The 26,571-nt window shown below is 44.5% G+C and overlaps 1 protein-coding gene across 4 annotated transcripts in view; it reads left to right on the forward strand.

Annotated features, from left to right (window-relative positions):
* IMMP2L (inner mitochondrial membrane peptidase subunit 2) overlaps positions 1–26,571 on the forward strand; it is a 597,632-nt gene that overhangs the window by 162,971 nt on the left and 408,090 nt on the right. The window contains exon 4 of one of the 4 annotated variants that reach the window (XM_070947100.1): positions 4,794–5,123. The exons of the other annotated variants lie outside the window; for them this stretch is intronic. Coding sequence (XP_070803201.1) covers positions 4,794–4,881 — 88 coding nt within the window. The 3' untranslated portion in view covers positions 4,882–5,123. Of the gene's footprint in view, positions 1–4,793; positions 5,124–26,571 lie in introns of those variants that run through there. 4 annotated transcript variants of the gene reach the window in all.

A 26,571-nucleotide genomic window follows, 5' to 3' on the forward strand; every position in this document is an offset into this window, starting at 1 on the left:
CACCAGGTCTGTGGTTAACAAAGCTCCCCTGATCGATGAACTGATTGACGAGGAAAATGCGGACCTGGCTTGCATTATGGAAACCTGGCTGGGCATGGAGGGAGGTGTCCCTCTGAACGAACTCTGCCCGCCAGGTTTTCGGGTGCTACACCAGCCAAGGATCCAGGGGAGGGGTGGAGGGGTGGCGGTTATTATCAGGGAGGCCCATGGTTTGCGGGTCACTGCTCCTCAGATAGACGGATGTGAGTCCCTTCTCATGAGATGGGGACTACAAGGTCAGTTGGCCCTGTTGATTACATACCTATCTGTCAGCCTCCGCCTTTACTGCTTTGGCTGCCATAGTAATGGGAGGGGGGAGAGCTAGGTAGCATGGGGGGGGAACGTGCTGGAGGAAACAAAACCAATAGTTAAGCCACCGGACTGTATCTTTGAAGCTGCCGTCGGGCCAACGGTCATGGCATTCCTGATTGATGATGCTGCCAGAGGTGTGCTTCCACCTGACCCCTGGAAGACCTTTGAATTGGATGATTTACGGTGGACAGTGGGAGGGGATGCTTTCTATATGAAAACCGAGACTAGAGAGGGAAGAAAACCCCCTGGAAGACGGAGTAGAACATGAAAGGGCGGAAGTGGCAATAGGCCACATCGAAGGGGAGGAAAAGATTCCAAAGGAGAATTGGGATCTCCGAGAAGTTTTTAGTGAAAAGGCCTTGGATGTGCTACCCCCCCCCCCACAGAGTTACGGACTGTACCATTGAAATACTTCCCGGGGTGAAGCTCCCTAAGCCAAAGATCTACCCCATGACCCCTCGAGAACTAGGGGAATGGCGAAACTTCAGTGATAAAAACCTAGAAAGGGGTTTGATCCAACTAGCCAGACCAAGGGTGGCGGCGCCTATAATGTTCCGAGAAAAAGAAGATGGCTCCTTTCGTTTGGTAGTTGATTATAGGAATATCAACGCTATTTGCGTGGAAAACATTTACCCCCTGCCGCTCGTGAAGGACATGCTAGCACATTTAGGAAAGGGGAAAATTTTCATCGAACTGGACTTACGAGAGGCATACTACAGAGTAAGAATTAAGGAGGGGGATGAATGAAAAACCGCGTTTACCTGCCCACTGGGATGTTTGCAGTTTCGAGTGCTCCCTTTTGGACTACAAGGAGCCCCTGCTGTGTTCATGCAATTGATTAACAGAGGTCGACCTCGAGGCGTCTCGCATGGGGAGTGCCACAAGGGTCGGTCCTCTCGCCCCTTCTGTTCAACATTTATGTGAAGCCGCTGGGTGAGATCATCCGTGGTTTTGGGGTGAAGTGTCATCTGTACGCTGATGATACTCAGCTGTACATCTCCACCCCAGACCACCCCAACGATGCCCTTGATGTGATGTCTCGCTGCCTGGAGGCCGTGCGAGTCTGGATGGGGAGGAAAAGGTTCAGACTCAACCCGTCCAAGACCGAGTGGCTGTGGCTGCCGGCGTCCCGATATAGTCAGCAGGTGCCATCGCTGACTATTGGGGGTGAATCTTTGCCCCCCACGGAGAGGGCTCACAATCTGGGTGTCCTCCTGGATGCACGGCTGTCTTTAGAAGAGCATATGATGGCCGTGGCCAGGGGGGCCTTTTATCAGGTCCGCCTGATCCGCCAGTTGCAGCCCTTTCTGGACCGGGACGCCTTGCGCACGGTCAGTCACGCCCTTGTCACCTCCCGGCTGGACTATTGTAATGCTCTCTAAATGGGGCTCCCCTTGAAGAGCACTCGGAGGCTCCAACTGGTCCAGAATGCGGCCACGCGGGTGGTTATGGGCGCAACTCATTGTGCCCGCGTGACACCCCTCCTGCGCGAGCTGCACTGGCTCCCAGGGGTCTTCCGGGTGCGATTCAAGGTGTTGGTCATCACCTTTAAAGCGCTCCATGGCACAGGACCCGGGTACCTTCGAGACCGACTTCTGCCACCAATAGCCTCCCACCGGCCAGTTCGCTCCCATGTCGGCTGGTGACACCCAGGGGGAGGGCCTTCTCTGTGGGAGTCCCAGCCCTGTGGAATGAACTGCCCCAGAAATACGTAAGATCTGCGACCTCTGGGTGTTTCGCTGCGCACTGAAGACCCTGTTGTTCCGCCAGGCCGGGCTATCAACATAATAATTTTAAATTGGGGTATTTTAAATTTTTGGGGTTTTAAACCGGCCAAATCTATTTAATTATTTTAATTTTAATCATTGTTTTGTCTTGTGTTTTTAAATTGGCTGGACACCGCCCTGAGTCCTTCGGGAGAAGGGCGGTATAGAAATAAAATTATTATTATTATTATTATTATTATTATTATTATTATTATTATTATTATTATTATTATTATTATTATTATTATTATTATTATTATTATTATTATTAATGAAGTACTGCATGAGCACCTGTATAAGGGGGTGCTGGTTTATTTGGATGACATTCTTATCTACTCTGAGAGCATGGACAACCATGTGAAATTGGTGCGAACTGTCCTGAAAAAACTCAGGGCTCCTGAACTATATGCCAAATTCTCTAAATGCGAGTTCCACCAAAGCAAAATTGACTATCTTGGATATTGCATATCGCATGAGGGAATAGAGATGGACCCTGGAAAAGTTCAGGAAGTATCGGAATGGGCCGTGCCATGCATCCTCAAACAACTACAAAGTTTCCTCAGATTTGCTAACTTCTATAGACAGTTTATCCCCTCGTTCACCAAAATCACGCTGCCAATAACAAATCTTCTGAAAACAAAAGGTGAAGTAAGACCAAAGCCCTCACAAGCCCTTGAATGGACTATGGACTGTCAGGCGGCATTCGAAAAGTTGAAACGGTTGTTTGCTGCTGAACCAGTCCTCAATCATCCGGACATGGAAGAGCCTTTTGTAGTACAGGCTGATGCGAGCGACGTGGCAGTAGGAGCAGTACTTCTGCAGAAGAATGCAGAAGGGAAATTACAACCCTGTGCCTATACGTCCCGCAAATTGTCAGAGACCGAAAGGAGATGGGCCATATGGGAGAAGGAAGCTTTTGCAGTGTGATGGGCATTGTTAACGTGGAGACAATTTCTTGAAGGAGCTAAGCATCCTTTTGAAGTTTGGACTGACCATAAAAACTTGGAGGCTTTGAAAACACTGCGTAAGCTGTCACCAAAGCAAGCTCGCTGGGCTCAACACTTCAACCGTTTTAATTTCACTTTACGCTACCTTCCTGGTGGAAAGAACTTCATGGCGGATGCACTTTCCAGATTGCCTCAATATAACAGTACCAAGGAGGAAGTGGTTCGGCCTATCATACCTGTGACACAACTAGCAGCGCCAGTAACTACCAGAGCACAGACGAGGGCTAATCCAGCCCTCTCGGGCAATTTGCTTCAGAAACTACAAGAAGCTCTAAAGACTGACGAGTGGTTTCGAACCCACTCGAATGAATGTACACTCCGTGATGGACTATCTTGGATTGGGGCCAAATTGTATGTTCTGGCCAGTTTAAGAGTAGCGGTGTTGCAGCATGCTCATGACGCCAGGATGGCGGGACACTTTGGATTTGTTAAAACTCTACATCTCATTAAAAGACAATTCTGGTGATCTGCCCTCAAAAAGATCATAGAGGCATATGTAGCTAGCTGTCTGGTGTGTGCCTCAGTTAAGAGACCTCCGGGGAAGCCACCTGGTTTACTTCAGAGTGTGGCAAGGCCAAATGCTCCTTGGAAAGAGATATCCATGGATTTTATTGTAGACCTGCCAGAGAGTGGGGGGTGCACAGTCATTTGGGCAGTAACGGATTTGTTTTCCAAACAAGTGCATTAAATCCCTTCAGCTAAAACCCTTGCAAAATTGTTTATTCAACATGTTTATTGATTTCATGGAGCTCCAAAACGTATAATTTCGGACAGGGGTGTGCAATTTACCTCCAACTTTTGGAAGGAGTTTTTAGGGTTAATAGGCTCTGCCCAGGGGTTAAGCTCCGCCCACTATCCCCAGACAAATGGGGCTTGTGAGAGAACCAATGCCGTGTTAGAACAGTACCTGAGATGTTACATAAATTACCAGCAAGATAACTGGGTGGACTTATTACCATTTGCGGAGGTGGTATATAATAATTCCATACATAGCAGCACCAGTTCCACTCCATTTAAGGTGGCCTCTGGCCAAGAGTTTGTGCCAATCCCAGAGCTACCACAGGATAGCCCACAGAACCCCTCTTTAATTGAGTGGATCGAACAATTACGGGGTACTTGGGCAGTAACTCGAAAAGCTTTAGATGACACACACTGAGCACATAAAGCCCAAGCTGACAAAAAGAGGTGCCCAGCACACGTTTACAAAGTGGGTGATATGGTTTATCTTTCCACCAAATATTTACAGACCTCCCAGAAATCAAAAAAGCTCGGACCAAAGTATGTGGGGCCTTTCCCAATCACTAGACTCATCAACCCAATCACAGTTGAATTGGAATTGCCAAAAAATTTGAGATGAATCCACCCTGTGTTTCATGTTAGCTTACTGAAACTGGAACATTCGCTCCCTTTGTGTCCGAACCAGGACTCTCCTCCGGTCCCCATACTGATAGAAGGGGAACAACATTTTGAAGTTAAGGAAATTTTGGATTCTAGGAAGCATCACGGTAAAGTGCAGTATTTGGTAGTCTGGAAGCATTTCCCATTATCTCAAGCTGAATGGGTGAATAAACGTGATGTCTGGGCACCAAAGAAAGTTCAGTTGTTTCACACCAAATATCCTGATAAACCCTAATTTCTGTGTTGTGTTGTTTTCTCTTTCCCTATTTAGGACTAACATCTCTTCTTCAGAGGGGCCAAATGTCAGCCTCCGCCTTTACTGCTTTGGCTGCCATAGTAACGGGAAGGGGGAGAGCTAGGTAGCATGAGGGGGAACGTGCTGGAGGAAACGAAACCGATATCTTTGAAGCTGCTGTAGGGCCAACCGTCGTGGCATTCCTGATTGATGACGCTGCCAGACATGTGCTTCCACCTGACCCCTGGGAGACCTTTGGATTGGATGATTTACGGTGGACAGTGGGAGGGGATGCTTTCTATATGCAATTTTCGCGTGCATTGCCTTAGATTCTGTTTTCCTTTGGTTCGTTCACTTCATTTCTAGTAAAAGTACCTTTCTCTATAAACAATGGAGTTTGGCTCATTCTTTCCTGGACTTTGAAGGAAGCACACCTGACATTATCTCCCAGCTTCGTATCAATGGCCCTGCCTGGGCTGCTAAATGCCATATCGGGGCTGGTGGTTGAGTTTCCCAGACTCATTGTGCTGGGGGACTTTAACCTACCCTCCCTGGGGGAGGCGTCGGGAGCTGCCCAGGAGTTCATGGCTTTCATGGTAGCCATGGACCTGACCCAGATAATACAGGCCCCAACTCATCGGGGGGGGGCACACGTCTGATCTAGTTTTTATCTCGGAGCAGTGGCGGAGTGAGTTCGGTGGGGGTTTGCCAGTTATTTACCCCCTGTCATGGACCGATCACTATCTCCTTAGGCTGGGCTTCCATTATGCCGCCCCCACGTCACGGGGAGGCGGAACCGACCACCTGGTTCCGCCCCAGGCACCTGATGTATGCTGAGTGGTTCCAGACAGAGCTTGGGACTATACTTCTCTCACTTTCTCACACCCCGGTCGAGACTCTGGCGGATGCCTGGGATAAGGCGGCTGTCAGGGCTCTTGACCGGGTTGTGCCTTTTTCAACCTCTGACTCGATGCAGATCCCGGTTGGCCCCTTGGTTTACTGAGGAGCTCCGGGAGATGAAGCATCGGAGGAGAGGCCTGGAGAGCTGTTGGAGATCCAGCCGTTCCGAGTCTGACCGAGCACAGTTGAGATCCTTCACTCGATCTTATCTGGTGGCGATGGAGGCGGTGGAGCATGTTCACTTCTCCGCCCTCATCGCGTCCGCAGATAATCACCCAGCCGCCCTGTTTAGGGTGTCCCGCTCCCTTTCGAATCAGAGAGCGGGGGATGACCCTATGCGGGGACGGGCCGAGGAGTATAGTCAACATCTGAAGGATAAAATCGCTCAGATTTGGGATGGGATGGACTCTGACTGGGCAGGGTCAGCCGAGAAGGTGGTGACAGGACTGGTGATTTGGGACGAGTTTGATCCTGTTACTCTTGAGGAAGTGGACAGGATCATGAGGAAGCTGAGTACCACCACGTGTTTGTTGGACCCGTGTCTCTCCTGGCTCATTTATTCAGCCCGGGAGGTTACACCTGGCTGGATCCAGGCAGTGATTACTGCCTCCTTAGATGAGGGGAGTTTCCTGGGCACCTTGAAGGAGGCGATGGTGAGACCCTTCTCAAGAAACCTGCCTTGGATCCAGCTATTTTGAATAACTTTCGTCCTGTGTCCAACCTTCACTTTATTGCGAAGGTTGTTGAGAGCATGGTGGCACATCAGCTCCCGTTGGCCCTGGATGAAACACTATATCTGGACCCGTGCCAGTCGGGTTTCAGGCCCGGGTACAGCACGGAGATGGCATTGGTCACACTGGTGGATGATCTCTGGAGGGCTCGGGACAAGGGATATTCCTCTGTCCTGGTCCTATTAGATCTCTCGGTGGCTTTTGATACCATTGACCATGGTATCCTACTGTGATGCCTGGAGGGGTTGGGAGTGGAAGGCACTGTTCTATGGTTGTTCTCCTCCTACCTCTCTGGGTGTTCGCAAGCGGTGTTGGCGGGGGCACAGAGGTCTGCCCCGAGGCCCCTGACTTGTGGGGTTCCTCAGGGGTCTGTCCTCTCTCCCCTTCTGTTCAACATCTATATGAAGCCACTGGGGGAGATCATCCGTGGTTTTGGGGTGGGGTATCATCAGTATGCTGATGATACCCAACTTTTTATATCCACCCCGAATCAGCCCAGTGATGCCCTCGACGTGATGTCCCGGTGCCTGGAAGCGGTGCAGCTCTGGATGGGGAGGAACAGGCTTCAGATCAACCCTGCCAAGTCAGAGTTGCTGTGGATACCGGCATCTCGGTTCCAAGGGAATATTCCATCGCTGGTTATAGGGGGTGAGGTGTTGCACTCTGTTGATAGGGTGCGCAACTTAGGCGTCCTCCTGGATTCACGGCTGACTCTGGAAGATCATGTTACTACCGTGACCAAGGGGGCATTTGCCCAGATTCGTCTGGTGTGCCAGTTGCACTCCTACCTGGATCGTGATGCCTTATGCACAGTCACTCATGCGCTCGTCAACTCCCGGATTGACTACTGCAACACTCTCTACATGCCCCTGAAGACCACTTGGAGGCTTCAGCTGGTGCAGAATGCGGCCACGCGGGTAGTGATGGGAGTGTCCCAACACTCTCATGTTACAACCCTCCTGCGGGACCTGCATTGGCTACCAGTTGCCCTCCGGATGAGATTCAAGGTGCTGGTAATCACCTATAAAGCCCTAAATGGCTTAGGCCCAGGTTATTTGGCAGACCATCTGTGGCCAGCGACAGCTCCCCATTGCCCGGTGCGTTCCCACAGGGAGGGCCTCCTTGGGAGACAATGTTAGCTGGCGACCCCTAGGGAGCGGCCTTCTCTGTGGGCACCCCTACCCTGTGGAATCAGCTCCCCCTGGGGCTCTGGGTGGCCCCTGACCTTCGCTCTTTCCGCCGTGGCCTTAAAACATCGCTATTTCACCTGGCTGGCTTGGACTGAAGGGGTTTTAGAGGGGATTTTAGTGGTTTTTATAGTTTTATAGTTTTATTGGGTAGTTTTAAAGGAAGGATTGGACTGTATGTGTTTTATTGTTGTGAGCCGCCCTGAGTCCTTTTAGAGATAGGGCAGCATATAAATCCAAATAAATAAATAAATAAATAAATAAATAAATAAATAAATAAATAAATAAATAAATAAATAAATAAATAAAGTTTGTGTATATGATGGGAAATAGGGAGGGGGAATGACAGGTGATAAAGACCAGAGAAGCTGGTATCAGCATTCAAGGCCAGGCACCCTAAGAAAGAATGTGGATTACCCCTAAACATCTCTGCATTCTCAAAACACTTTGGCGAGTTCTGATTGGCTGAAGATGGACTGGTCATGGGGAGAGGGCAGGGATGAGGGAAAACCTTTCTGTATGTTTTGAGCACCGGAAACTCAGAGCTACCCTGACTTTACTGCAGCCAACATCTGTTTAGTAAAAGAACCTTTCGGTTCAACCAAATGGGAGTTGAGGGTCTTTCTTTCCTAAGGGATAAGATTGGAGCAGATCTGACATTAGGCTAGCTCTGCAGTTGTAGTCAACCCAGAGAGGAAATCGCCTCTACTGTGGGAACCATGCAAACGAAGTTGGCTCAAGGAAGCAACCAGGAAGAGATCGAAGTCTGGAAGGAAGCAACCTTGAAACCCCCTCCTGGAGGGCTGAATCTATCTGAGTGCCTGGGAGAGGACGACCTGCCAAGACCACAGGGTCAGGAAAAAGGAAGAGTGGAAAAAGAAGCCCATTGGAGTGACATTCATCTGTGGGAGTCGTGGGAGCCGCTAGCAGGAGATGCAAATGGAGGAAGAACCAATTGCAGACGAACAGGATCGAGAGGACTGGATGATGGAGCAAGCTATAAAGTTCCGGAGGTGGGCTTTTGGCAATCTCAAAGCATGAGAAGCCCTGGCCTAGGTTGCACACCAATCTGACCAGCTGACTCCAGCCATGGCAAGCGATGGGACAACCACCTCTGTTGCTGCAATGGCATCAGCAGCAGGCCCCACAGCAGTGGCAGCAGCGGCTGCACCTGCACCTGGCCCTGCAGCCCAGCCTGAATGGGCTGTAGGAGCAGTGTTACTGCAGTAGAGAGGATGCAGGACACCAGTCCTGTCATGGCCCCATCAGAGCCCAGAAGGAAGAGTTGGAACTGAGATTATCCAACAGGGAAGGCTCACCAGAGACTGAGGACAATGATGTCTCAGGTCCCTCAGGCATTGGGTGAGGTGGCCAACCAGATGGAGAGCTGCCTGCTACACAGGCACAGGAGAGGATCAACTGCTGATAGGCATCTGATCTCCTCTGATGAGGAACAGCTGTCTACTCCACTCAATCCAATGGCAAGGAGAGGAGTGTAGGCAATCCCAGAGAAGGGCTGCAAGGCTACTTGGGAGGAGATCACCCCACTTCTCCTCAAAAGGAATACCTGGAGGGGAATAACTTAAGGAGAAGCCATGGTGATTTAATCTTTGCCAGAAAAAATTGTAACATTTCAAATGCTCTTTTACACTCCGCTGACCATAAAATGGCCTGCCCAGGCTGTGGCTTTGATTTAGTGGGCTTAGTTCATAATAAATCAGTCAGGGACAATGCTACTTTTGCGAATGAGGGGATGAAGTGCCTCATTCAAGAAATTGGCAAACCCCAAGAAACTCTGCAATTGTTTCCTTGTTTTTGGGGCTTGCCATTCTAACACCATCATAAACTTTGCAGGATCCATCTTTTCTCTCTCACCTGATATTCTGTAAGTGAAGTAATCCAATTCAGTGCGATGGGACTCGCACTTGAATATCTTTACAAATAATTTGGCGGATAGGAGTTTTTCCAAAACTTGACAAACTAACCTGGTTTGTGCCTCCATTGTTTTTGTATAAATGAGGGTGTCATCCAGGTATACAAGTACTTCCCTGTATAAGTGTTCATGCAAGACCTCATTTATCAGCTGCATGAACACAGCCGGGGCCTCTTGCAATCCGAATGGCATCACTCGAAACTGGTAACTACCCAGGGGACAGTTAAACGTTGTTTTCCACTCATATACAACTGAATGAAATGAGCCGCCTGCCTGACATCATCCAATAGCACCGTAAATCCAGCTTACCCGATCGATCACCCTGTGCCACCACCACTGTTTGAGTCCCATCTTTGTTGCAGTTTTCTCGCTGCGAGCCCCACCTGGCTTCCCGCGTTTCCATCTCATTTGCGGCTCGTGTGTTGAGCTGTGGACACGGCTCGACTCCTCCTCTTGCTACCCCTTCCTTAGACCATCTATGACAACAAGTTTATGTAATGTCTTCAAGAAAGACTTGGTTATTTTTTACACAAGTTGTTGCAGTGCTTCAGATCCCTTTTGCACAGAATGTAAGAAATTTAGTGACTCAGACATGCCTATCACTTCTTCCAGTAAAATAACTTTCCAATTTTCCACATTTGATTAACCCCTCCCCTCCAATTCAGAAATAGAAGCAGGAACCCAAATTAAGTTATCTATTGCAGCATGCTACAAAATATGAATGAATATCAGAGTACCTTTGCTGATAGAAACATTGTTTTGCTATATAAGGGAAAAGTAGATCATCTTTCTCCAATTTATAATTCTTTTTTTTATTTAAAAAGTTTTTTTATTTTATAAACAAACAAACAATACATAATCAACATTCAATATATCTTCTGAATACATCTTTTAAGTCTTCTTTTTGCTCCTCCAATATTTATCATATTTTAATGTTGTAAACAACCAAACAAATAATACATAATCAATCATTCAATATATCTTCTGAATACATCTTTTAAATCTTTTTTTTACTCCTCCAATATTTATCATATCTTAATATTGTCATTCCCTTTATTATAACATTTCCCTCATTTTTCTTACTTCTCTATTAATACCTTGATCTATCTTTTAATTATATTAAAATTAGACAACTATTTTATCCCCACACAACCTTCAACCCCCCCACCCCCACCCCCGACTTCCCAGAGCAAAAACAGGGTATAGCATTAAACTAAACATAAGCTAAAATATACTAACTTGCTACAAGATTCAAAACTCCCTCACCCTCTTTAACTCCTCTTTTAAAAATTGTTCATCAGCCTCCCCTTTTAAAATTCTAATTTAAACATTTTAAAACTTTCTTTAAAGCATATCTTTTTAAAAAAAGAAAAAAATATTATTTTGCATCCATTCAATTTTAAATTAACCATTTTAGTACTTCATTAAGTTCTTTTTTTTCTCAAAAAAAATACTTCAATAAAATATTCTTCAGAATATAACCTTAAAGATACTATTAATCCATTGAGTTTAGTTATTTCTAACTCTTAAATTCATTCTTCAGAATATCAATTTCAAAACTTTCAGAAAACTATCCATTAACTTTAAAATTAACCATTTTAATACCACAGTCATTTTTTAAAAAAGCTATCCATTTTTAGTTAAACATTTTTACTTAAACTTAAAAAAGAAATGCTAATTTCAATAGACTTTTCAAATTTATTATTAAGATCCTCCCCAAAAGAAATTAATCTTCAATTCTTCTTTTCTTTCTATATTTTTTCCAATCCTTCTTCTTCAATAATACTTTCTCCTTCAGCATTGCTCCTCCCCCTGCTTTTATTTTCAAAAATTTTTGAATGTAGGTTTGAGACTGATGCATCTTTGAAAATCACTCTCTCCTAAAAGTTATCTCCTTCATTTTGAAACCTCCATTTTGACTCTTCCTGCTTATATAATCAGTCACTTCCTTCCTTAAAAATTGATTCTGTCTATAAAACCAAGAATTGTCATGATAAAGTTTATCAGTCTGCAGGAAAGAGTCTATTTGCTGCTTTTCAGTTAACTGCATAGAAGCCTCTGCCAAAACCTCTGTTTTCAATGTGCTAACTTCCATCGTGTTTCTGACAGCCTCTTTTCCCTGCTCCAAAGACAAATTAGTTTGATTTTCTTCCTCTTTTCCAGCCAGCAAATCATTATTGTTCTCCAGATTATAATTTTGAATAGTCCTTTCAATTGATTCCAGTATAGCAGAAGTATAGAAATTTAAAAGTTCTTGTAAAACCTCTACAGTCACAACTTGTGAATTTGCTGGTTCATATAGTAATGATCCTCCATCCTTGATGTCAACCATATTTCAATTCCCAGTTTAAGTTTATTCAGCTTAAGTTTATTCAGGTCAATAAATCCAATAATTTTCCACACAATTTAGAAGTATAAAGTAGTTGAGGCCAATACCATAGTCTTTTTCATTTCACTAGCACTTTAAATCTTTTTCTTGCCACGTAATCCGGTAGCTTTTACAATGTTGCAGCTTTAACAATCACTTTCACTTGTAAGTTTCGTTTTAACACCCTTAAGCGCCATCCTTTTTCTTTCTTTTAAACGGAGTTAAAGTTTAATACTTGCATTTTCTGTTCTCCTGATTTGCTCTGTCAGCATCCAGATTCAAATTTTCTTATAGTCCTTAAAATTGCACTGCTGGTGTGGTCGCAGCCCCTTGTTCTGCATAGAGCAGAATTGTCCCTGATCTGGAGCACTGAAGGGCTTTCAGGGAGCTCTCACCCTGCAAACCCCAGGCTTAAAAAAAAAGCCTAGGGGAGCTCTACCCAGACTCTTCTGCTCTTCTCTCCCCCTTTTTCCCTGGGGGAGAGTTTCGAGCTGCTAGAACAGCTGATTTTCGCTGTTCTAGAGGCAAACGGAATCACGGGGCTGGAGCTCCTAAAGGAGCGTCCATTCGGGGAACGCGGAGCTACCGGAAGTCTAATTTATCATTCTTATTAGACAGGAATTAAGTAAGATGGTGGAGGGGGTGGAAGACAAAATTTACTATGATTAATCGTCTGTTGTGGTACAGCTTTTTCTCCTATTTCCCCAGCTATAATATCCAGTGATTAATGAAATTGGTGTTTCCTTTCCATTAGTTAATGATTGCCTTAGCTCGGGTGTCAGCAACCCATGACTCCAAAGCCACATGTTGCTCTCTGGGCCCTCTGCTGTGGCTTCCTGTCCCATCACTAGCTGGCCCCGCCCCTCGCCCTCCTCCCCAGTCATTCCTCACCTGGCCTGAGAAGGTAAGGGTGACGGTGGGATGGAAAAGTGGCTGGGTCTGATTCTCCAGGACCTCACTCTTGCTGGAGCTTCTTCCAGCCCTTGTTGGTGCTGGGCGTGCCTCGGTCACTTAGGGAGATGTGCAACCTGCTCTCTGCCCTAAGAAACTGACCCAACTTGGCCACAACTGATACTGGTCTCACTAACACGAGGGCTGCCATGGTGGGAGTGGGATCCAGGAGGAGGGGACGACGACAAAAGGGGGGATGGGCCTGCAGTGCCCATCCATGGCTGTAAGAAGCTCTGGGCAATGGGAAAAGGAGGCTGACCCTACCGAATCTCATACGCCACCCCAGGGGTCAGGCTTAGAGAAAGCCAGAGGGCCCTCGCCAAAGATGCTCACTCGTCAGCTGGTCTTCCCCCTCTCTCTGTATCTCTCTCTCTCCCTCTCTCTCTCTCTCTCTCTCTCCCCCCCCTCTCTCTCTCTCTCTCTGTGTGTGTGTGTGTGTGTGTGTGTGTGTGTGTGTGTCAGGCCTGGAAGCATCTTTTTCATTGGATCTTCAGGCCTGCCACATTTAGTGCTGTGGGAAAGTGGAAGGGGGGATTGTATGAAGCAGGGGAGATATGTAGTCATAATAACATTCCTTTCTCTGAGAATGAAGGACATCTTGCCCTGCATCTGGAGTAGTGTGACTGGGAGGCATCTCCAGATGGGATGGTACATTGATTGGACCATGTGATGGACATGTGGGTGCTGGGCAGGGACTTGGATTTTCCTATGTGTGGGGAAAACCTGGAAGCTTTCAGATTCATGTTTTCCCAGATGTGCCAATATGACATCTCTAATAAAATGGAACTTTGAGGATTTTCTAGCCTCAGAGTCTTCTTTCATTGGGGGTGTTACTTGGAACCCTGACATTAATGCGAATCTCCTTTAAAAAATTCCAACCATATCCCCGAACCCTGGGGTGCTGTCCAGGGTCCTGTGCCCTGAACGTCGACCTGACATCAGGCAGTGTGAAGACTCAGGGAAGATGGAGGAAGACAAAGCAACTACAGAAGGAGCCACAGGGGCTGGTTCAATGATTTACTTCAAGAGTTTTTACTCCCCCTCTGAAGCTGTGGTGAAGGCAGCGGAGGCCACAGAAGCGGAGCGCCAATGGGGAGCCTGGCCCAAAGAGCCAGTGCCCGGGCAAGCTGCTTAACTGGATCCTTCTCTGTGGGGCGAAGCTGCGCCACCCCAGGAGATGTTGACCAGGGCAACACTGCAGGAACAGTAGATGAAAGTGAGCAGAGTGGAGCAGACCCAGCCCTCAAATGGAGAGCAGCAGGACCAGCCGATCACAGCAACTCCCAAGAGTGGGGTTTCCCACCGCTGTCGTGCAGCCAGTTGCTGGCAGGCCTACCAGAGTAGTTCGGCTAGCTCAGCATGGGCAGCATCACACAGCCTCTTGGTACTGGCCCACACTGATGGACTCTGGCTCAACCCACGCTCACCTTTCTGGACCAGGAAGCCGCAGCAGCACCGAGTGGGACATCTATCTCCTTTCACTCGACAAGAAGCGGATTGTACTACAGCCTCACACATCGGGCCTAATCTACCAGAGTGACAGTCCTTGCTGGAATCGAAGTGGCAGCAGCAAAGCCCGTTGAGCCAATCCAGTCCGGCGCTACAAGAACCACAACTGGGACTGTTGGGACCCAGCATCTCACCTCAGCAATCGATCCTCAGATTGTGTAACGCCCAGCCTCTCCCCCTTATTCAAGAAAGTAAAGACTCTTGACTTCCACTGGCACCGCCGGCGCCGCTACAGCTCCTTTGTGAGCTGCTACTCCCGGGATCTGTAAAACCGCCAAAACAGTGTAAATCAGCTGTTTTGGCGGCTGGAACTTCCCCCTCGGGCAAAGGGGGGGTGAGTGCTCAGGTGTATAGGGTAGAGCCCCCCAAAACCTCCAGGATTAACCCTGGAGGTGCAGAGGGTGAGGGCTCCCCAAACACCTGGAAAGCAGCTCCAGACTCGGGATTCTGTCTTCGATGGATTAAGGCGTCGCAACCATCCCTGTGAAACAAGTAATTTCAAGGACTGATTTTCACGCAGGCAGAACAAAACAGGAGAGCTTCTCGCAAGTATTTTTCTTTCTTTAACTCTGATGAATAATGAGTCCTTTCAGATTTGAGTGAAAACTTTAAAGAGATCCAAAATGGCTCTGATTGAGAACGGAAGCTTAAGAAGAAAGTGATTGTTAAAGCTTGTTTGCCCTTGTTAAGGTCGTTATAGCTGTCAGTACTTTGAAGCTTTGCTGAATGAAGTTTGCAGCATAAGAAAAGATGGCAGAGGTAAAGATTTTTGAAGAGAATGGAGGTTTTTCAGCAGATAATTCAGCAAGTGTACAAATACTGACAGTGGATTTTATGGATGCATGGCAAAAATCATTTATGGAAAGACTGGATGAGATCTTTGAGAAGTTTATTACTCAAATTGCTAACAAAGTTGCAATGTTGAAAGAGGAGGAAGAACAAAAAGCGCCTGAGGAACATGGAAAGGATGTTTTTTAAACTATGAATAAACTGATGGGCTTGAAGGAGGTTAATCTGGAGATATGGAGAGAGATCTATCCAGAGGTTTTGACGCAGATGAGAGGAAAAGTGCTGGGAGAAGCTTGGATTTTCAAAATATCAAGAAGGATTAGAAATGGAACATTACAATTTCTTTACAAAAATAGACTTTTAATCCTATTTAAAGAGGTGTGTTGCTTAAAAGGAATTACTTTGCGAGCTGCACAGGATTGGAAGATAAAATTACAGTTGAATACACAAAAGCTTGTAAAAATAAAAGATGGTGGAATAAAGTGGAAGAAGAAGGCTCAGAAAAAAACCAGGGGGAAATGGAAGTGGAAGAATTTTATTCCTCTTTGTTAGGCAGGATAACATGGTGAATGATTGTATTGGTATTCAAGATTTTTATTAAGGATATGATTTGTTTGGTTTTGAAAAAAATTTTTTCTTTACTTATGACTGGGTGTTTCAACTGTTATAAAAACGGATTTTTATGATTTAAAGTTGATCTTAGGTTAAAAAAGAAATTTTCTTTTGGATGTTAAATGACTGGATATTTCAACTGTTATATAAACATGAACAAGGATATGATCTCTTTGGTTATAATTGGATGGATTATATCTAAAAATTACTTTAAGTAATGGATTAAATGAGAAATTTCCTTTTGGATGTTAAATTCAAGGCTATAGATTTTTCAATATATTTTCAAGGGCTTTAAATTGTTTGTTTATTGTTGAACTAATTGGGATTAACTACCTTTAAGCAAGAAAAGTTATATTTTGTTTTGAACAAGGAGAGTTAAAGTACAAGTGATAGATAAATCTATAGATAGTTAGTTTGTGGGGTTTTTCATTAAGCTTTGTTAAATGTTTTTACCCTGTACTTGTTCTGGGAAGTCTGGGGAAGGGGGTGGGAGTTGGGATGGGAGGGGGGAAGGGAGGGGGAATATATATATATATATATGATTGATTTTTTTTTGTTTAAGATGTATGTTGACTATGAAATAAAAGTTTTTAATAAAAAAAAAAGAAAGTAAAGACTCTTGAAACTTAGAATTTCAAAAGGAACCTTTTATTGAAAAGGGATAATAGCAAGGCAGATTCAAAGCAGGCTCTGAGGTCCCTCAGGGCATATGACTAGGATAAAAGAAATTAGAGACCCCTCCCAACAGTCAGATGTGGATTCAGCCAATCCGCAGGTGTGAGGATGTTATTGTACCAGCCACTCTGAGAAAGAGATAAGAGAACTTTCTCAGGGCCATCTTCTGGCGATGCAGTCCACATGGGCCACCGTCCCCTTACATTCCCCAAGAGGTGAGAAACTGCCAGGCAACTATGGCACCAGGCAATGGTTATAAATCAGGTGAAAGGTTACACAAATATGCAAGCAAGGTATGGGACACATAGAAAAAAAAAAGAAAGTAAATGTATCAAGTATATATCCCCCCCCTCCACAGAAGAATGACAGATCACATATCTGACAGATTGCCTCCAGCCAATCAGATCCCTCCTGGCTGGGCTTTCTATCCCGACCAGGGGTGGGTGCAATACCAATGGACGCCAGCTCCAGTCCTGCAGCCCTCACTGGCCCAGCAACCAGTGCATGTCCAGCCACCGATCGTGGTCCCACCACTGGTATCAATCCAGCTGTAGGTACTGACTCAGCAGCCCACACCTGGTCCTGCAGCTGGTCCCGCCAGCCACTCCCCCGCTGTGATTTGGAGCGACTTTTGATGGGACCTCAGGAAAGCTGGCCTACTTCCTCAATTGGATCTGGGCCCACATTGATCAGTACGGGGATCAAGACTCAACCAATTGAGACTTGATTTTAGCGATTTTGGATGGCATGAATTAAGGAGAGGCAGCAGAGTGGATAGCTGAGCTACACAATGAGGGAGGCCCAGAGCTAGATGATGCAGATGAATTCATCAGCTGCTCTGAGGTCAGTTCGATGATACTGCCCATTGAGTAGAAGCCAAAGCCCAGATTAAAGCCTTGAAGCAAGCAGGTCAGGTCCCCAAGGAATTAGTGTAAGAATTCCGAAGGAATTTTGAAGGAAGGAACTGAGGGACTGGTCTGAACATCTCCTTGTTTACCACTTCAAAGAAGCCCTTGACCTAGACAAGCTTGTGGCATCAGGGGAGTCCTGAAATGTATACAAGCCTGGTACAGCACAGCAGTGGCCATGGACCTGGAGATCCACCCCCATAGGAAGCCGACTGCAGAGAAATGAGCAGGAACACCCCTGGGCTGCTGAACCCTGGCTAATTCACCCGAATCGCCGGAACCCCTTCCGCACTCCTGGTTAAAAGGACCCTGTGGAAGCCACCAGACAAAAGGAAAATTGCCAAGCAGGCTGTGGAGGTTCCTCTCCTTCCAACTGAAGATGAGGGAATTCCAGCCAGAGAAACCCCTCCAGGCTCCACTGAGGGGAGCAGCAGCAAACATGATCCAATCTTAAGTGAAGCCATCCACCCCTTCACTATCAAAACTTGGATTGTAGTGCTGGAAAAGGGGCCCAAGGGGAGGTAGAGCCCATCATAGACACTGGTTGCCCCAGATACCTTATCAGCCTCCCCATAGTCCAACAGCTAGGTATAGGCACTAAACCCCTAGTGCACCCCATCTGTTTTGAACAGGTCAATGAGGCACTAATAGGCAGAGCCCCAGCCATACTAGTCACAACTTGTTAGGCTAGAAATGGGCCGCCACCAAAAACTCATAATCATAGCTCCCAAAATGACCGAATCAATCATATTGGGCCTTGCGTGGTTAGACAAATGGGGACCAACCATATGGGAGGATGGCCATTGAAAACTAAAAATAAGCATCGGACCACTACCGCCCATCAAGCTGGACCATTGCCAAAAGGTAAGAGACCCCAACAGCCTCAGTAAGCCCAAAACCGCAGCCCCTGCCTCACACAGTCTACCCAGCAGCCCACAGGTGCCAAGGACTAATATCTGTCAGGGGTCTTTAGTGAGAAGAGCTGCAACTTCTTCTCCTCTCACCTCTCAACAGACTGCATGATCAAATTCATACTGGAAGCCAAACTGCCTAAACCAAACTCCATGACTCCCAAGAAAATGGAAGAATTAAGGAAATACATCGATGCCAACTAAGCATGGAGTTTTATCCAGCCCACAAAATCCAGGGTGGCAGCCCCAGTTCTTTTTTCTTTTCTTTTTCTTTTTTTCTTTTTAAAGAAAAAAAAGATGAGGGGGATGAGGCTTTGCGTTGATTTTTGTGGAATTAATGCCATGCGCATGGAGAACACCTACATTCTCCCCCTCATGAAGGACATGGTAAGTCACTTAGCCAAGGACAAGGTTTTCACCAAGCTGGACTGAAGAGAAGCCTATTATAGCATAAGGATCAAAGAAGGAGACAAATGGAAGACCACCTGTAACTGCTTGGCAGCTTGAAGGATTGCCTCTCCTTCCAACTTAAGAAAGTAAAAATTCTTGAAACGTAATAGTTCAAAAGGATCCTTTTATTAAGCAGAAGTGATAAAAGCAAGATCTGAATACCCTTAGGCAAGACAAGTAGGATTAAAGCTGTAGAGACCCCTCCCTTTAAGTCAGAATGCAGATTTTAGCCAATACACAAGTGTGAAGATGTTTTCTTTACTAGTTTCCCTGAGAACCTGAGCAATCATGCATTCACACTGTTATCCTTTAAAGTGAAACAATGGCTATCATAAACATTCCTCTATGTTAAGAAGATCTCAGGGCTCTTTGGCACCAGGATATAGGTTGTAAAATATCTGTTGACACAGGCAATGCTATTAAATTGAATCCAAGTCTCCCCCTTCTTCCAATTGAATGGCAGTATCACTTTTAGGGATCTGACATGCTACCCTCCTTAGAAAACAAAAGAGTCCTCCTGTAAAAAAAAAAAACAAATATAAACAAAATTCCATGATAGTATATTAACAAGGTTCGTTAGGGTATTGGGAGTGAAATTTTCTCAGTAAATTTTCTCAGCGACCCATTCGTTGTGTGCTGATGGTAAATGTTTCCAAGCGACTAAGTATTGGATTTTTCCTCTATGGATTCTAGAGTCAAGGATTTCTTTGATTTCAAAGTGTTGTTCACCTTCAATCATGATGGGAACAGATGGTGTAGATGCAGGTGGTCTGAAGGATGAGATTACTTCTCGCTTGAGTAAACTAATATGGAATACTGGGTGGACTTGCCTGAATGTTTTTGGAAGGAGTAGTTCAACTGCTACTGGATTATTTTTTTTTTAATTTGATTTATATGCCGCCCTTCTCTGGAGACTCAGGGCGGCTTACAATGTGTTAAGCAATAGCCTTCATACTTTTGTATATTTATACAAAGTCAGCTTATTGCCCCCATAAACTGGGTCCTTATTTTACCTACCTTAGAAAGGATGGAAGGCTGGACTTCCGGTTGGCTCCGCAGGACTTCGCTGACGCTCCTCTGTGGGTGCCCGATCCCCGGTTCCGTAAAAGCCCCAGAACAGCCGAAAAACAGCTGTCTGGGGCTTGAAAACCCTCTCCCCGGGCAAAGGGGAGAGAGAAGAGCCGGGAGGCGGAGGTAGAGCCCCCCAAGTGCCCTAGGAGAAATCCTGGGGCGCGAAGGGCGAGGTCTCCCTAGAAGTCTGCCAATCTGCTCCGGACCTGGGAAGACTCCGCTATTTAGCAGGGCTAGAAGCCGCGACCATCTCTGCTGACAACAAATGAGGGATTTTTAACACCTTTAATTGCTGCAGGCAGAACAAGCCAGGAGAAGTCAGACTGCAAGTATTTACACTTAACTCCAAAGTTTATATCCTCCTTCGGAAGTAACAAGTTAGCAATTTGCATCAAAATGGCGACTGAAACCTGAAAGGGAGGGGCGGAGAAAGGGAAAGTTACAGAAAGTTTCGTTTCCCTGGCAGCCTCTTGCCTGGAAAGAACTGTTGTGCTGACAGAAGGAGGATTTTAAACGTTAATTTACGATTGGGGAAATTCTTGGACTTTGATGAACTTTTCTTTTTGGCTTCTGAATAAAATACAGCAATCAATTTAAACTGAAAATGGCCTCAAAATCTGTAAAGACAGTTCCTATTAAAGGAATTGGGAGCGCTGGAAGCTCCCCAGCTCATACCCCTAGATTACAAGCCTCTGCCCCTCTAACAGACCCACAGATTTTAATGTTTGAGATGATACAAGAAGCCCTACAAGCCACACAAAATAAAATTGCTACTGTGGTTAATGAAAAAATTAATGAAACCAAGGAAAAAATTAATGAAACTAATGAAAAAATACAGGCTGTTTCAGATGAGATTTTAATTCGGAACCAGCAGATCAGAGATGATATATCATTGGCATTTAAATGTTTGGCAGGTGATTTTGAAATGGTGGATGATAAAGTTGAAGAAATTAAGTAATCTACGGAAATTTTGGACAAAAAATTGGGAGAGACTCACAGCAGACTTGAGAGAGCTGAAGATGATGTAACGATGTTACAATATCGAGATATGGAATTTGCTTTAAGATTCAGAGGGGTGAAGGAGAATAAACAAGAGAACTTGAAAGAAATGATGTCAGAGGCATTGGCACAGTTGCTGGGGGAGACGAAAACTGAGCTGGGCTGGCAGGTTGACAAGGCATATCATGTTAACTCTTGGGTGGCCAGACAGAAACACTTACCAAGAGACATTGTAATATATTTTACTACAAGGAGAGTACGCAATGAAATTTTACAGGCTACTTTTAAAAAACAAGCTTCAGGTTGAAGGCCAGGAGGTGATGACAATGAAAGAAATCCCCCCCCCCAAGATGTTGAGAGCGAGAAGGGAGTATGCTTTTCTGGTGGATGAGCTGAAAAAACATCAATTACAGTACAGATGGGAGGTCCCAGCCAGTTTACTGGTGACGTATTCTGGAGAGAGATATCGGCTTAATACAATATGGAAAGCAAGAGATTTTTACATCAATGTATTAAAGGCTGGGACACCCAAATCACCAGAAGGAAAAAGAAAGAAGGAAGTAATGGAAGGAGAGAAAGAAGAGCTGATGACAGTAGTCCAGGGGGGAGTTTCAACGAGTCAAGAAGAATTGTTACAGATTGCTGTTCAAGATTTGGATTTAATTGATATATCAGAAGAACCGAAGGATCTGAAGTACTGGAAGGAGAGAGAGAAGAGAGAGAGAGAAGAGCTACTGACAGTGGTCCGGGGGGGAGTTTTGACTGGTCAAGAAGAACCACTACAAATTCAGATGGCTGTTCAAGATGTGGATTTAATTGATATATTTGCAGAACTGAAGGATCAAAGACAGACCAGAGCAGCAACAGCTAAGCGTAAGGAAGAATTAAGACAGCAGCAGCAGCAACAACAACAACAACAACAACTGCAGATAACAACTCAAGAAACTACCAAAACAGAAGCTGTGGGAGGAGCAAGACCTAAAGGTAAAATGAGGCAAGACCATCAGAAATTGCTCCAAGCGCTTCAGAGGCCCAGAGATGGGAACTAGATTTTTGACCTGGAATGTCAATGGTTTGAATTCTCCGCAGAAGAGAAGGAAAATATTTCACTATCTTAAACAATTTAAGAATGAAGTAACTTGTTTACAAGAGACTCATATTAGGATACAAGATCAAAAATATTTGACAAATGCAAGATTAGGTACACATTACGTTGCAGCAGCATCAAAGAAGAAAAATGGTATAGTTATATATGTGAAAAGAGACTTAATTGCAAAATTAGTTGAAGCGGATGATCAAGGAAGATTTTTAGCGGTTGAACTTTTAATAAAAGGAGAAAAAATACTTGTAATTGGAGTATATGCCCCGAACCAACAACAAGAAAAACTTTATAACTTACTACACTCAAAGTTGACACAATGGAGATATAAAACTTGTATCCAATGGGGAGATTGGAATGGTGTTTTGGATGTAAAAAAAGATAAGAAGAGACCTAAACAAAATGTTTTAACAAGAGCAAAATTGCCCAAACTATTCTGGGAGATGATGGACGACTGGGAGTTGAGGGATATTTGGCGTGAAAGAAACCCAGAAGAAAAAGATTTTACTTTTTTCTCGGATAGACATCAATCTTTTTCAAGGTTTGATTTTATATTAATTACTAATGATTTATTATCTAGAGTGAAGAACACAAAGATCTGTTCAAGAACATTGACAGACCATAGTCCAGTCTGGATGGAATTGGAGTATGGGAAAGGGCCTAGGAGGTCCTGGAGGTTAAATGATAATTTGTTTAGATACGAAGAAAATGTAAAAGAGTGTAAAAAATTTATGAAAGAGTTTTTTGTTATGAATATGCAAAACGGTACATCTATGGAAATGGTATGGAATGCAAGTAAAGCCTACATGCGAGAAATTTTGATATATTTGAATAATAAATATAGAAAGAAACAGGGGGCAAAAAGAAAAGAATTAGAAGAGGAGATTAATAAACAGGAACGGGCTTTAATAGCCAACCCAACAGATAAGAAAATTAAAGAGGCAATTAATTTACTGAAGGGTCAGTTTAATATGTTAATAGCAGATCAAGTGGCAACCAACTTACAATATGCAAAACATAATACTTTTTGTAACGCCAATAAACCACATAGGTGGTTGGCATATTTGTTAAGGAAAAAGCAGAAAGCAAGGACAATAGAGAAAATGAAATACAAGGGTAGGGAGGTTTATGAGCAAGAATTGTTTAAAAAAGCCTTTTTAGAGTTTTATTCAAGGCTGTATATTGGTGATAAAATTCAAGATATAGATATAGATAGATATCTGCAGAAAGAGAATATTTGTATAACTTCAAAAGAGCAGAGGGATAGCTTAAATCAATTGATAACTTCCGAGGAAATTATGTTTGCAATTAAGCAGTTGAAAGTGGGTAAAGCTCCTGGAACGGATGGTTTGACAGCTATTTATTATAAAAGTTTACAGGAGGAAATGGTGGAACCACTGAAGGAATTATTCAATAATATACAACAGGGAGGAGAGGTACCTCCAACTTGGAAGACAGCATTTATATCGCTGATCCCAAAAGATGGGCAAGACTATACAGATCCTAAAAACTATAGGCCAATTTCACTTTTAAATACAGATTATAAGATTTTTGCTAAAATTTTAGCAAACAGATTAATGACAGTTACGCAGCAAATGATTCATCATGATCAAACTGGTTTTATAAATGGAAAACAAATGAAAAGTAATGTAAGGCAAATTGTTAATTTATTAGAGTATTTGGGAAGGAACAACCAGGTCCCCGCAGTGCTAATTTTTTTGGACGCTGAAAAAGCTTTTGACAGATTGAATTGGCAATTTTTATTAAAACTAATAGAAAGGATGCAATTTGGAGAACATTTTACACAATCAATTAAGGCAATATATCAAAAACAAACAGTGCAAATAATAATGGTGGTTTAACAGATAATTTTAATATAGAAAAAGGAACAAGGCAAGGCTGTCCCTTGTCTCCGTTATTGTTTATTTTGACACTAGAAATTTTATTAAATAAAATACGTGGGACTGATATAATAAAGGGAATTAGAATTAGACGGCATGAATATAAGTTATGAGCATTTGCAGATGACCTGGTGGTTACCTTAGCCCAACCGGTACAATCGATTACAGCCTTGATGGATATAATCTGCTCATATGGACAATTATCTGGTTTTAAAATAAATACAGCTAAAACAAAGATAATAGTTAAAAACATGGACAGAAGCCAGAAAGAAGAGATAGAAAGGTTAACAGGATTCGAAATAGTTAAGGTTAAATATTTAGGGGTTTATATTATGACTGCAAATATGAAATTATATCAACATAATTATGAACCGTTATGGCAAAAAATACAGAAAGAGATGGAAAATTGGAAGAAATTGCAACTGTCTTTGCTGGGTAGGATAGTCGCTGTAAAAATGAATATCTTACCAAGATTCTTATTTCTTTTTCAAATGATACCTATACTTAAAAAAGATGAAAATTTGAAGGAATGGCAGAAGGGCATAAACAAGTTTGTGTGGGCAGGGAAGAAACCACGAGTTAATCAAAAGATAATGCAAGACACCCGAGAAAGAGGTGGTCTTAAAATGCCCAATTTAAGACTGTATTATGAAGCTGCTACCCTCTCAGCAATTACAGATTGGATAAATTTAACGGAGGAAGAGATACTGAATATTGAAGGATATGGTCTGGTCTACGGCTGGCATGCTTATCTATTGTATGACAAGAAAGTAGATAAGACTTTTAAAAGTTGGCTCTTCCAACTCCCTCAGTGACATGCTGTACATCTTGGGTTTAGGGCAGGTGTGAAATGCTCCCAGTTCGGACCGGATCACCTGATCTGGTAGCAATGGTGGCGGGTGGTTCAGAGAACCGGTAGCAAAAAACCATGCCCAGCTGAGCCGCACGATCGTCAGAGGTTTTTTTTTTTTACTTTTAAAAGCATTTTTTCTACAACCTCTTCCACCGAAAAAATGCTTTTAAAAGTTAAAAAAAAAAGACTCTGATGATCCCGTGGCTCAGCTAGGATCACCAGAGGCTTTTCAAAGAATTTTTTTCTGCAACCTCTTCAGCCAAAGAGGTGGTTAAAAAAATGCTTTGAAAAGCCTCTGACGATCCCAGCTCAGTTGCCTGATAGGCAGAGGCTTTTCAAAGCATTTTTTGCAACCTCTTCAGTGAAGAGGTTGTAGAAAAAATGCTTTGAAAAGTTAAAAAAAAAAGTTGACCACACTCACCCAGTCACATTACCCCCCCCCCAACACACCAAGCCATACCCACAGAACCGGTAGTAACAAATTTTACATTTCACCCTTGGTTTAGGGAGTTTAGCGCCAGGTAATATTTCTATTGCACAGTTGGTGGCTCGGTGGCTCAGGAGCTCGTCTGAGGCTTTTTCGCCAAAAATGTCACCCAAATCCTTGTATTGTATGGGTATGCCCTCAGTTGTCATGGCATGACCAGGCATGGCTGTTTCTCAATTCTCTGCCCCCTCAGTTCCTTTATGTGGATTCTCAGCAAAAGTCACATTCATCTGAAATTTTATGATGCCTTGTGTCCAATTGATTTTTGGGTTCCATTTTTTCAGTCATGCAAGGCCCAGAACTAACGGCCATTCCATGCCCGGTGCCACTATAAATGTAAGCATTTCCTCGTGGCTTCCTATGCCTATATGTAGAGGCTTGGTGGCAAAAGCAGCTGGCTGCCCTCCTGCTATTGACCCATCTAGTTGGCAGAAAGCGATGGGGTTTTTCAGCTTTCTTATATTAATCCCCAATTTCCCTACTAGGATTGGGCTGATCAAACAATGGGTGCACCCTGAGTCCACTAGAGTGGAGATATTTATCTCCCTGTCCTGGTTTGGGATAAATAGTCTTAAGGAGAGGGTAAGTGGTTTAATCGGTTTGCTTACCAGTGGTTCATCATCTGGATCACTTCCGAATGAGTATGATTCCTTCTGCTGAGATGCCAGGGTTTCCTCCCCAAAGAGGGCGGGGGGATGGAAATTCTACAGTCTCCCTGCTCCTCAAGGCAGTCTCCTTCCCACGCCGGTTTTGCAGGTTCTCCCCCGGTGGTTGGTTCTAGGTGGGTGTTTGCGAACGACACTCTGCAGCTCGATGCCCCTCTTTTCCACACTTGAAACAGATTGAGAATTTCGGAGAGAATGCGGTTTGTGGTTTGAGGGGCTCTTGCCTTCATTGGGGTGGGGATTTCTTCCATGCTTGCCCCGCTCGATACTGATTTCTGGCCATATCTATCTCAGCTTCTTCAGCGGTGATGTACCATTCATGTAGTTGATTTGGTGCATCTCGGGCAACACAGGCATTGTATAGATCATCACTCAGCCCATCCTTGAAACAACTCACCAAAATATCTTCCGGCCAGTTCATACAACACACGAGATCCCGGAATCCTTCAGTATACTCTGCTACTGGCCATCGCCCCTGCCTCATCACCTTAATGCAGTCGCGTGCCTTGCGATCTGCTAGTGGGTCCTCAAACCATCACCGCAGGGCCATCATGAAATGGTTGAAATCCTGCAGTTCTGGTGTGTTGGAGTTATGCAGGGTCACCATCCATCTGGCAGCGGTATCCTCTAGAGCTAGGGTTACAATTTGAACTTGGGATCCTTAGGTTTGGAAATCACGTCCATACTCTTGCATGTAGGTGAGCACATGTGCCACAAAGAATTCTAATTTCTGCAGATTCCCATCAAACTTCATCCCAAGGGAAGGAGTTTCTCTTTCCAGTTGCGGGACTCGGGGCTGGTTGGGGATGGGCGCT

The sequence above is a fragment of the Pituophis catenifer genome, unplaced genomic scaffold (genome assembly GCF_029215685.1).
Source record: "Pituophis catenifer annectens isolate HBS135680 unplaced genomic scaffold, rPitCat1.0.hap2 SCAF_7, whole genome shotgun sequence".
NCBI classification, from domain to species: domain Eukaryota; kingdom Metazoa; phylum Chordata; class Lepidosauria; order Squamata; family Colubridae; genus Pituophis; species Pituophis catenifer.